At 34.2% G+C, this 13,705-nt stretch overlaps 1 protein-coding gene across 1 annotated transcript in view; it reads left to right on the top strand.

Moving 5' to 3' along the window:
- GNAI1 (G protein subunit alpha i1) overlaps positions 1 to 12,092 on the top strand; it is a 114,094-nt gene extending 102,002 nt beyond the window's left edge. The window contains exons 6-8 of the mRNA XM_027838829.1: positions 6,059 to 6,188; positions 7,121 to 7,274; positions 9,967 to 12,092. Of these exons, the coding sequence (XP_027694630.1) occupies positions 6,059 to 6,188; positions 7,121 to 7,274; positions 9,967 to 10,157 (475 nt within the window). The 3' untranslated portion in view covers positions 10,158 to 12,092. The remainder of the gene's footprint in view (positions 1 to 6,058; positions 6,189 to 7,120; positions 7,275 to 9,966) is intronic.
- Positions 12,093 to 13,705: the final 1,613 nt, after the last annotated feature.

The raw sequence follows: 13,705 nt of genomic DNA on the forward strand, positions 1-13,705 counted from the left end.
ACACACACACACACACATACACACAGAGAAACTTGCTTATACCTTCACCCACAACCCTATTCCCAATCTTTGCCAACATACAGACCTCACCATACACACCTCTAAAAAAAATAGTTGTTAAAAACACAGATTTTCCTTAAGTGTTTAGAGCTTCCCCTCCTTCCTTTAACTTTACATGCAAACAGAGGTATGAAAACAGTACTGAGTTCTTAGGTTTTCGGTTAACCTTGTAATTTTTTTTAATATAGTTCATCACTTCCTTTTTTTTTTCCTAGGTAAGTAATAAAAATTTTCCATTCTGCCGAACTACACCCTCACCCATCACCAACTTCCTTTATATTCATCATCACAATTCTTGATATTCCTTACCTTTTAAAATAAATTATATTGATATTAAAGATATTAGTTAAGTTACTGATCTGGTAATTAAGTGATTCAGAGTTTTACCCTATATTCACCCTTGATTTACTTGTCAAATTTCTAGTTTGGTTTCCTGGGTTGCTTTGCATGTAGCAGACTTTAGCTGGGTTTTCATTTTCTTGTAAATATGCTTATAAAGTTTGTGGAGCATAATTAAATAATAATAACAACAATAATTTATTATGCTTATTAGTCATTCCTGAATAGCAAGGTTGAAGATTCTGGAATAAAGTTTGATTTCTCTTCATCTAAATCATGTTGAAGTGTTTTCTCCGTGTTCTGTATGATTCAAATGGATGTACTTTGATAAGTGGTATTTTTCTTAGATGCTTTTAAGAGCCTTTCTTTATTGATTAAGTGCTAGAATTTCATGGCAGTGTTAAAGAAGACTTTAAAGTTGGATGATGCAGGTTCCAATCCTGACTATGATACTTAATATGTGTGAAACCATGTGAAAATCATTTAACCTCTCTAAACCTGTTTCCTTATCTATTAAATGATGAAATTGAATGAGATGTTTTCTGAAGTATTTCCAGCTCTTGATCTATAAGCATATAACTGTTTGAGCTGTATCTAATGTCTCTCTTAAAAGTTATCTGAATTCTATAGATGTGTAGTTTATCTGTATTTTCTAGGCCAGCAGATTGTCTTGAACAATAACGTGGAAAATAGTGGTCAGACTCTTTCCTCATTTTTTTAAAAAAAGGTTAATACTATAATTCTTAGATTGTCTCAGCAGGCTCTGTTGTACACTTTTTAATGTTTTCAGTCATTTTTTAAAGTTGTCCTTTGACAATATTTTGCAGCGTCTTTCACTCTTGCTGGTTTGCCTTTGAGTTTAGAAATTTTATTTCTCATTGAGTATTTTTCTTCAAATTTTCCAACACTTTTTCCCTGATTTTGACCTTTGCTATCCATATCCTATTCTGTTTTTTAATGATGGCAGAGCTCTCATTACACATTCTAGATAAAAACATCTCCTTAATTTCTCTTAGAGTGTATAGCAAGTAATTTGATGCTTTTGTTACGTCCATCTTCATTCCCTGGAGTCAGCTAATTCCTTCATTCTCTGTTTGTAAAATTATCTTTACCATCATGTTCTAAACTCCATCAAAGACACACTCATGGCAAAGACATGATATTCATTGTTTGAAGTAATGTAGGATTTATTTTTTTTCTTTTAGAAAGGAGAACTTAGAAAAGTCTGAGGGAATGTGCTCCCAGTGTGTGTCTGTCTGGTCCTTGATCCAGACTTCCTGTGGCCCCCTCTCCTCCTCCTCGCTCTATCTTCTGTGGCCCCTGCTCTGCCCCAATAGGTGGGAACACTGAGGAAGAGGGAATGGCTCCTGTACTGACAGCCAGGCTCCAAAAGGAATCAGTGACATTCAAGGATGTGGCTGTGTGCAATGAAATATCCTCCTGGGTGAATTCCTGAGTGAAATATCACTCCTGGGTGAATTCCCAGGAGAAGTGGGTACAATTGAACCCATCTCAGAAAAAGTTGTACAGGGATGTGATTCTGGAGAACTATAGGAATTGGTCTCTTTGGGTTTGCTGTTTCCAAACCAGATGTGATCTACCAGTTGGAAAGAATGAAAGCATCTTGGATGCCAGAGGCAGATATTCCAAGAAGCAGCTGTCCAGAGAGCAGAGCATTTACTGGAGACAAACCACTTGAATGTAATGGATATGGAAAGTCCTTCAGAAGGAAGAAGCATCTTGCTGTGTGTCAGAGAATTCATGCTGGAGATAATCCTTATGAATGTAGCGGATATAGGAAGGCCTTCAGGATTAAGATACAACTTACACTGTATCAGAGAAATCATACTGAAAAGAAAATTTATGAATGCAGTGAGTGAGGTAGTAATTTATGGGATGGGAAAAAGTGGAAACCTTGGCAGGAGGTCATAGCACCATCTGGGGAGAGGAAATTTGGGTATAGGTTAACATGCATTCTAGATTTGGAGAAGGATATTTCATTGCACACATCCTCATGGACTAATATCCTTTAGCATCAGTCAGGCTAAGAATGATGGGAGATGTCAAAGAATGAAATTCTGAAGCTATAAAGAGAGTAATTTTTCCAATGAAAAAGAAAAATGGGATTTATTCTAAGAGTTTGATGTGGATGCAAAGGTAACTTAATAAGCAACTTAGATTTTTAAAAGAAATGTACGAAGCCCAGAAACAGGGCCAAATTCCAAGCATGGTTTAATTCCCCCAAAAATAGTGTTAAGAATACTAAAGCTCAGAAAGAATTGAGACTGGAACTGAGAGAGGCTAAGAGTAAGAACAGAGGAGTTTTATTGGAGGAAAAAAGAGAATCAAAAGAAGAGATCTCTCCTTTCCTTGCAGTAGGCAGAATGATAACTGAGAATAAATAGAAAGTAAGTGGATAGAGCACCGGCCCCGAAGTCAGAAGGACCTGAGTTCAAATCTGGCCTCAGACCAAACACTTGACGCTTATTAGCTGTGTGACCCTGGGAAAGTCACTTAACCCCAATTGCCTAAAGAAAAACAAAAACAAAAAACAAAAAAAAATAAAGAGAAAGTAGAGCAACACAATTCATATTTCATTTCTATTTTCTTTATCAAGGAGAATGACCTTTACGTTGGAAATGACAGAACAAAAATGATTAATGGGAAGTTGATACTAAAGATTACTAAGGAGATAGCAAGAGAACACCTAGGTCACCTTTCTCTTTGCATTACTATTCCTAATTCTGTTCTTCATTGTCACTTTGACTTCCAGTTCCTGTACCCCCTTGTTTTTTTGCATGTCAGTACTTCTGTAGTGGCTACATTATCCTTCCTTCCCTGACTCAACCTCTTAGTGAATCATTTCAAATCTATACCATTTTCTACATTTGAATTTTTTGCCTCCTTGGCCTTTTGCCAATCATTCCTTGCTAAATCCCAGCTTTGGATTAATCCAACCACCTGGCTCTTTTATTCCTATTCACCTGTAAGTGGAAAAAAATCATGAAATCTTGTTAAGGTTTTCCCAAATGTAACAGATTTATTCCTTTGGTCATAAGGGGTATGAGAAAATAGGTATGATTCAACACAGCTCATCACCACTACTGGAAAAAACATCTGAAAATGAATGACCTAGAGAAAGTACATCTCTAAGTGCCATTCTTTTTCAATGAAGTGTTTTGACGGTTAAACATAGTATGTCACATAAAACATACTATATTATACAATTTTAGATTTCTTTGATGCATCTTAAAACTATTATGCAGTCACACTAAGCCAATATAGAAATAAGAACCCAGTCTTTCTTCTTTGAGTTTTCCCCTGTTCCTCAGCCAGCTGGCTTTTACCCTATGCAATTCACTAAAACTGTTCTCACTAATGTAATTGTTTACCACCTTCTGGCCAAGGTTAATATCCTCAGTCATTGTGTGCCTTGACCTATGAACTAAAGGAACATCACTTACGTCATTTGTGTCTTAGATTTTTTTTCCCTGTATCTCTAGTGAAAAACATAAGGTACTCTCATGGTAAAATCTCATTACCTCTAATTATCAAGTTGAGGCTCTAATGAAGCATAGAATTATTTTACATTGTACATTTAAAATACTATACAATATGCTAATTGGTAGTTCCAAATTTAAACATAGCAACAATGTAGGTCTTTTATTGCTAGATGTTTTAAGAGTGTTTGTTGGCAGTCTTTGCAGAACTACCTCTATTCAATTGCTAAAGTAAATCTTACTTGCAATTGTTTGGATTCCGGTAAATTTTTTGTAAAAGTTTTTGTTGCTATTTTTTTCTTAGAAAATTGAGCAGACGGATATTTATGCATGTGTATATAACTATGAATGTATATTTACACATTTGGGTTTTTTCTGATCTAAGTAGAGGCAGCTCGGTAGAGAAGTGAATAGAGCATTGGACCTGGAGTCAGGAAGACCCAATTTCATATTCATCTATAGACACTTAAAGCTATGAGATCATGGGCAAGTCACTTAACCACTGCTTCAGTTTCCTCATGTAAAATGGGTGTAAAAATAGCACCTATCTCCCAGGGTTGTTGTGAGGATAAAATGATATAATATTTGTAAAGCGTTTTGCAAACCTTAAAGTACTATATGAATGCTGTCTATTGTTATTGTTATTACCACCTGCCTCATGCTTAATCTCATCTTTTTTGTTTCGTTAAATTAAAATGGAGTAATAAATTTCATCACTTTTTTACATGGCATACTGACTTAATATTTGTTGGTAGTTAGTTGATAACTTTAAGTTTCATTTTTATCATCTGTAAAAGTGAATGAGAATACAAGCCATTCCTCAATTGATAAATGGTTAAAAGATATGAACATGCAGTTTTCAGAAAAAGAAATCAGCGCTATCAATAGTCATATAAAAATCGTCTAAATCACTATTGATTAGAGAAATGCAAATTAAAACAGCTCTGAGATACCACCTCATACCTTATCAGATTGGCTAACCTGAAGGAAAATGACAAATGCTGGAAGGGATTTGGAAAAATTGGGACACAATGCACTGTGGGTGGAGTTTCGGACTGTTATCTAATACTGTTCCACAGGGAAAATTCTTATCTATGACAATTAAATAATGTCCACTTTAATTAGAGCACCATCTATATGAATGAATTTTTTAAACTATACCAGTTTATGTAATGTTATTACATAAACAGTTGTTATTCAGTATTTCCTATACTCATTTCAGTTTAGTGCTTATCATTAAAAGTACCTAAGTACATAAGGGGAAAAAAAAAGGAAAATAAGTGCTCTTTTCCTAGTACGATGTTCATGTCATTGCCTTGTTGAGAAACCCACATTAGCCTGTATAAATACTTCACTAATTCTCTCTTTCCAATTCTATTAAGTCAATAGTTTTCATCTTGATACACAGGGTCTGCCTATGTGCACCATGAGCCACTATGATCTACCATGTCTTCCTATAATATGCTCTTCATTCCTTTTTCTACCAGCCTACTGAACTGTCCTAACAACTTAATTTAACTTTACTGTTCTTAAACTTAATGTCATTTCGCCTGTCTCTTTATTATAAACCTCCCTTCTTCAGAGCCCTGACCTAAAATCACCTACTTCATGAAAAAAAGTGTTTCCTATATACTCAGAAATAGCAAGGAAAGAGACCTGGGTTGTAGACCTGGGTCTGCTAATTGATGCTGTGAACTTAGTCAGGTGTTTATCTTTCTGTTATATAAGTATTTCACACCCTCCAAGGCTTTTTGAACTATGTGTAGTTTGTATTGCATTCATCTGTACAATTTTGTGTGTTCCTTTCTAAATTTTTTTTGAGATATGCATTGTCTACCCAATTAATTTATAAGGTCTTCTTGAACATGGATTATATGTCTTATTTTACGATAGTACTGTGTGCCATTAATAGGAGTTCACTAATTCTTAAATGCGTACACTTAATATTTAAGCATTTTTTTGAGAAGAGTTTTTTTTTTGCCTTCCTCATTTCTCCTACCCCACCATGATATAATTTCAGCCTTTTAAAAATTTAAAATGTTGCACTATTTTTTTACTTTTACATCCTTATCAAGATACCTTGTAGCTATTTTGTTCAGTATTCCCAAGACTGCTGAATGTTTTGAAACCATGTCAACAAAGTGCTTTTCCTGTTGTAGAATGTTTGATGTGGGAGGACAAAGATCTGAACGGAAGAAGTGGATCCATTGCTTTGAAGGAGTAACTGCTATCATATTTTGTGTAGCACTTAGTGACTATGACCTGGTTTTGGCTGAAGATGAAGAAATGGCAAGTATAATAACTTTTTAAGAACTGAATTATCAAAGTAAATAGTATTGTGGTTTTACCCAATATTGTTTAAAAAAAAAAGTTTTTTTTTGATCAATGACTGAAAGATCAGCATTAAGAGATCTTACTAGAAGATCTTTAATGGATCTTCTAAAAGATCTGCTAGGGAAGGAAGATTGGTTAGATGACATAGTTTAAACAAGTTAAATATCTCTAGTGATCCAACATGATGAGTTCCCAGACAGACCCACAACTCCCACAGGCGGAAGAAACTCTAGTTTCTTCCCTCCCTCCTCCCACTCCCTAACTAGAGAGGAACTTAAGAAGACAAAAAGTTCCGCATTCATATCTATAAGCACATCAGACCTGTGGTACAAAAGATGTCAGTGAATTAAGATGTGACTCTTCTTAGACCAAAAATTGCATTTCCCAATCTTTTACTTACAGTAATACCACAGTCAGTACATTTTAGCAATATGTTGTCATGTATAAAAAATTTTCATTGTTCATATTGAAATAATATGGGGGAAATGCACATTCCCCCTAAAGCCAACACAGAGACTTTTTTGGGAGGAAGAAGGATAAATTTAGGAAAGAGGTAAAGAATAGAGAGGCAGTAAATTTTTTCAGTGCTACATGGGACATTATAGTGCTACCTTATGCAAATTATAGAGCTCAAGAAGGTTTGTTTTATTATCATATTTAACCTACCTGACTATAATTTTATAAAATATGCTATAGTTCAGGTAAAACCTATAACTTGAGCATTTTCAGTTTTAACATACAAGTTTTCATTACTTTCGTGTCAAATTAATAATGAGAAGAGGTAGTTTCAAGTTGGTAGTAATTAACTCTACTTCATTAGAAATTATTTCATTTATAAAATTATTGTTACTCTTTATATAATGGCATTTATATCATTTTTACAATAGAATCGAATGCACGAAAGTATGAAATTGTTTGACAGCATCTGCAACAACAAGTGGTTTACAGACACATCTATTATTCTTTTTCTAAACAAGAAGGATCTCTTTGAAGAAAAAATTAAAAGGAGTCCTCTCACTATCTGCTATCCTGAATATGCAGGTATTTTACTTTCTTTGGGAAACTTAACACATCACTTATTCTTTATATATAGCTGAAAATTTTCTCAGTGGAAATTCATACTTTTATATTATGTTATTCTTGCAGAACTCTTACTTTCAATCCATTTAGAGAAGACCAACATTACTAAGAATGGAAGAAAGTCCATGTTACTTAGTGCATAATACTTGCAGATCTGCATTGGAGGGACTTGTCCATCCTCATGATTTAAGCCATTACTTGTTATATTTTTTTTTTTTTTGGATTTTTGGACCAGAGGTATGACTGTACTCCTACTGTAGGTTAGTTTAGTCAAGGAAATTTCCTCCACCAGTATAGATCTGCCACTACTTATAGCCCCTTCACTGTTACCCCAGAGCACTGAATGAGAAGTTAAAAGTCTAGCTAGGGGCTACACAACTAGAATCTGTTAGAGTATGTTCTTTAATTCAGGTCTTCCTTGTTCCTTCTGATGCAAAGTGAGTTTTTAGAATACAGTGGTGAAATCACAAGAACAAAAAGCCATTTTGAAATAGGAATTCCCCTGGGACTCTTCGGAAGGCTTCATGAACAAGATGCTATTTTTTAAATGGTCTTGAAAAGGTGGATGAAATTTGAATACTCTTTAAGCAATGGTACAGAGAAAGTACTGGAGGTATACAGCCAATAGTGACTAGTTGAAACAGAACATGTGTTTGGGCATAGTAAAAAAGAGGTCTAGAATGGTAGGCAAATTAAATTTCTAGAAGAATTTTCTGTTTTCTGTTTTTAATATTTTTTATTATTTTTTTGATTTTCTTTTTTAGGCAGTTGGGGTTAAATGACTTGCCCAGGGTCACACAGCTAGTAAGTGTCAAGTGTTTGGTCTGAGGCTGGATTTGAACACAGGTCCTCCTGACTTCAGGGTCGGTGCTCTATCCACTGTGTCACCTAGCTGCCCCTGTTTTATGTTTTTAAGTCATGAAATAAGGTGTATTTAATATCATTCATTATTATCATCGATAACAATGGAATTGTCCTTTTTCAGAAAGGTCTTCAGTTCTTCCTGTTAGTATATTTTTGTCTTGGGCTCCTCTTCTGTTTTCCCTCAATACCAGCTTACTTGGTGACCTCATTAATTCCCATGAATTCAATGATAAACTCCATGCAGATGATTACCATCTCTCTGTATCCAGCTCTAGTCTCTTGCCTGAGCTACAGTCCTATATCACCAGCTACTTTTAGACATCTCAGTTTTGATGTTTGTAGGCATCTCAAACTTAACATGTTCAAAATAGAACTCATAATTTCCCCCCATATCCTTTTATCTTCCCAGTTTCCCTATTATTTTTGAGAGCTACTACTGTCTTCCCAATCAGGCATATAGCCATAGTGTCAGCCTTAACTACTCACATACTCCATATATCCAGTCCATTGCCAGGCCTTGTCATTTCTCCCTTCACAACACATCTAGAATATGTCCACTTCTCTCTACTCACAGTTAACCACCTTAACTGAGGCCCTTATCACCTCTCACCTGGACTATTATAATAGCCTTCTAATTGGTCTCCCTGACTAAATATTCACCATTGCAATCTTCCTTGCAGTTGCAAAAAAAAAAAAAATCCTGAAGTATAGGTCTGATCATTTCAGATTTTTCTATCTCAACACATACACAAACATACTCAATAACCTTTTTCAGTTTCCTGCACTATAGGATAGGATGTTAATTGCCTTACTGATCTCATAGGGCATTAGAACCAAGTGAGAGAATATATGTAAGAAATGCTTTAAGAGATTTAGTTAATAATAATGATAAGGAAGAGTAAATGTTGCTTTGAGGGAAAAATTGTTGGTTTTTTTTTTTTTTAAATCGGGTTAGTTGTAGTAATGGAATATTATTGTGTTATAAGGAATGACGAGGAGGATGGTTTCAGAAAAACCTGGAAAGATTTATGTGAACGGATGCAAAGTGAAGTGATCAGAGCCAGTAGAACGTTGTCCATAGTAACAGCAATGTTGTAATGATGATCAACTATGAAAGACTAGCTACTCTAATCATTCCAATGATCCAAGATGACTCATTCCAAAAGTCTCGTGATAAAAAATGCTGTCTGCTTCCAGAGAGAGAACTCGTGAACTCTGAGTGCAGATTGAAGCATTTTTTTCTTTTTTTAACTTTCTTTTTTTTTCAACATGGCAAATATGAAATATGGTTTGCATGACTTCACATGTATAATTGATATCATATTACTTGTCTTCTCAGTGGGTGAGGGAGGGGCTAGGAGGGAGTAAACTTGGAACTTTTTTTTTTAATGAATGTTAAAAATAAGTAAAATTAATTCAAAAAAAAAGAAAAGAAAAAAAATCATGTTGTTTAGGTAATGAGTTGTAGTGAATAACAGAGCCTACCCTTTGGTGTGGATGACCTAATTCAACTTCTGTCTTAGACACACACTGGCTATGTGACTATGAGCAAGTCATTTAGTCTCTATGTGTCTCAAGCAAATCTCAAAACACGAAAGTAGCAGATGCATTGCCAGTTGGCATCATGAGAAGAAATTTACACACAGGCATTCCTCATACAGATGAAATTTGATTCTATGCCCCGTTTTCCAACTTGAAAATTTTTCCATGGCTTAGCTTTACTGAAGAGTACACTTTTTTTAACTTTAAATTTATTATTTTTTTTTTTTTTGGTTTGCTCTTTTTTAAGGTTCAAACACATATGAAGAAGCAGCGGCATATATTCAATGTCAGTTTGAAGACCTCAACAAAAGAAAGGACACAAAGGAGATATACACCCACTTCACGTGTGCCACAGATACTAAGAATGTTCAGTTTGTGTTTGATGCCGTAACAGATGTCATCATAAAAAATAATCTAAAGGATTGCGGCCTCTTCTAAGATTTTTAAGTTTAATGGTAAATCAAGTTTCTTAAGCCAAATGTAATTAAATTTGGAGCTGTATACACAGGAGCCTCACTATAGTATGACCAGCTGTAGCATGAAATTCGCAAGTCAGGTCCATCAGGGACCCCATTTTGAAGATTGTCTCTCCCCACCCCCCACCGGAAATATCAGAAGGACCTTATTGTAACACTGTTAAGTCTATAACAGAGTCCTCAAGCATGGAACTAGGACAGAGTTATAGCGAGGCTCCAGTGTATGGTGTTTGCATATTTGCAAATATGGAAATTATTCTGTGCATACCTATATTTATAAGTTTAATTATTGATCTTTAGGTTTGAAGAATGGCTTCATAAAATTCTAACCTGATGGTTTTCAAGGTGACAAATACAAAATGATTTGTGCTGAATGATAGACCAGTACTGTATTTGCCAGTTTTAAACAGCTTTATTTATGTTCGTGTCTTGTAAATTTTTAAGTACAGTAATATTAAGAAACATTGAAAAACTACCTTGATTATATGTATACTTGTAATTGTAGGAATGTTATTTGTACAAATATTGAACAAAATATTTTAATAACTTGGTTTGTCCTCTAAATTTGTTGTTTTATTGAAATGCTCTTAAAAGAGGATGAATATACTTGCCTTTGGATTGATTATTTAAAAAAAAGTCTTGTACATTTTGATTTTTTTTTCTTTATAAATGTGCATGCTGCCTTATTGTCTTTTAGGTTTCAGTTGCAAAACTCAAATGCATTTCCAAATTTTTGATATGTTGTAGACAGCCTCACACTTAGTGTTATACCTAATTTTTATTCATTTAACTTAAGTTTTCACTCTTAAATTTACTATGTGATTGACATATATGCATTGCCTTAATGGTGGTGCCAAGATTAATTTTTATACATTTTAAATGAATAAGCTTTTATTTAAAGTAAGTCGAGGTGGATGTTGAGAGCATTTTTGTGGGCTAAAATGTGAGTGTAATAAATTTAGAGACATTCATTTGTGTATTTCCTTTGGGAAATTCCTTGTACCTAGCATACATGATAGTTTGAATAGTCTACTACTGATTCAGCACAAGCTTTAAGTTTAGCTATATAACTAGATTCAGATTTTATTATCTTGCTATGCTGAAATTACCCTTTTTTTCTTCTTTTAGAGTATTCATATTTCCTTCAAGTGTCTTAGGTCTGTTTTATTTCATTTTTTTAAATTTTTCACTTCTTTTAAACATGAACAATTATGTTTTCAAAGTATAAGTACTAATGCTTATTAGAAGTAAATAATAGTCTATACTCATAAGTGTTACATATCACTAAGATGTTGCACTTTGATAAAAACCATTACTTTCCCATTACTTGGGCTTGTCTACCTATGTACCTGTTTAAGCCATTTCTAGCAAAAATACAAAGGGGCTTCTGCTTATCCCAGAAAAATTGCTGTTTTAGTTGTTTGCTCGTAAGCAAGTTACATGGTGTTTAGCTCATATTTGATTTTACTCTGTCAGTTGGCATCCATCAGTTTGTGTGTCTGTGTTCTTTAAAGTACTAACACGTGACTTTGCATTTATGTCAGTCTCAATTATAAGAGCTTTTTTAAAAAAAACATAATTGGAAGTAATTGGAAGTTATCAAAATTTTCTAACTTTGTTGGTCTAAATTCTTTATGTGCCTTTTCTGAAAAATGTTTTTCATTGAATTTATTGATGAAAAAACTGCTACATATGTTCACAGCATGAAGGTGAGAATAAAGTGAAATTATACTATGAAGAAATTTTCATCATAAGAATTATGGTTGAAAGAAAAAAATAAATCAAAACAAGACACATTGGTGAGCCATCACTGATGAGAACCTGAACTTTATTCTGTGTAATTCTGTGTTACTAATAAAGCCTAATAAATTTAAGATTTTTAAAATTTTACAATCCAGTTTGTTGATTCCATGTATTAGTTTTACTTCTGAATATATTGCCGTCCAATAGGTGTTTCAAACACTATTTTTATGAATCTTTTTTTTTCTTTTAATCTACTATGAAACCTGTCCAACCCTCTCAGAATTTATTCATTGTTTAGACCTGCAGTTTGCTCCCTGATTTTTTTCATTTTGTTTCTTTTGTTTTCCTTGTACAGAGCATCAGAAATTTATTATAACATATTTCCCCAAGAAATGTCTTATGTCTTATACAAGTCTTAATTTCCCAAAGTGAAATGAATTGAGCTCAACCAGCACTTTCATGTGGAATAACCTCTCATTAAGGAATAAAGCATGACTTCTACACCCTTCCTATTAAAACTCCATGTCAATGTCATTGCAAAAGAGTAACTTTTGAATTTCCCTAGTGCTCTTCTCTACTGTGAAAATTAGCTGGCATTTGCATTGATGAGTTAGAACTTTAGGAAGCAGGCAAACTTGTTAAATTGAGAAGTTGGTTCTTTTCCAGCAAGAATAAAGAAGACACACATCATCATATTAGCATTTTTTTCCCTTTTAATCATTAGCCTCTTTTGAATGGAACTTGTAAATCAGGCTAAACTAAATACACAAGCTTTCATCTGCCATGTTTTCCACCTACCAGTAGTATTATCAGGCATAATAAAGTCACATTTTTTGAGATGCATACCTCAACTCCTCCTCTATAAAAGCATTTGATTTGAATGCTATCATTCTAAGACGGATGAACATTTATAAGTTTTTGTTATTTATTAGAGTTGTTGGCAGTATAGACAATTAAGCTTACTTTCTTTGTCACCCTTATGTATTGACATGTGAGTTATTTTTCTTTTCTCTGTTCCTCAGTCTAAAAAGCCTTACTTTGTAAATATTTGCTAAGTTTTCTGAAATAAGATATTGGATTAGGCATATAAATCAATATAATAATACCTGTATTTCTTGAATAGGTATGAAATTAATAAAACTGGATCCTAGTACATAATGAAATGCCTACTATTATGTGTAATCCTTAAATCCCTCCAGTACACAGGATTTACAAAAGAAAACATATAAAAAGGCTTACTTAAAAATTCATTCTTGGGACAGAGTAATAGGTTAACCCCTCTGCTTAGCTGAAGTCCTACCCTAATTCTTTCCTAAGAATATTGAAGACATTAGACATGAGCTCCTTTTTCTCCCATTCTCTTTATCTCAAAGATCTTTCACCGCATATCACTTTCTCTGCTGCTTTCCCTCATTCCCTGACAGTCCTTTTTGCCACAGCCAGTCTCTTCTACCTGTGAACTTGATTCCGTTTTCCCCTCCCTTCCCACCGTTTCCGGCAAATTGCAACCTTGACCATTTTCTCCCTTTTCTCTTTCAAATCTTCAGCCTCTTCTCTACCTACTGGTTCTTTCCTTACTACCTTCAAACATGCCTGTCTCCCCTATCCTAAAAACAGGGAAAACAATAACAATATAAAAAGAATCAATAAACACCACTAGATCTACCACCCCCTCGGGTGCTTTTTCTACATCTCTGACCTTTCTCAGCCAACCTCCTAGAAAAAGTCATCCACATTCGCTACCTTCACCCTGTCTTCTTCTCGACC

The sequence above is a fragment of the Vombatus ursinus genome, unplaced genomic scaffold, assembly GCF_900497805.2.
Source record: "Vombatus ursinus unplaced genomic scaffold, bare-nosed wombat genome assembly UNPS02014830.1, whole genome shotgun sequence".
In the NCBI taxonomy this organism is placed as follows: domain Eukaryota; kingdom Metazoa; phylum Chordata; class Mammalia; order Diprotodontia; family Vombatidae; genus Vombatus; species Vombatus ursinus.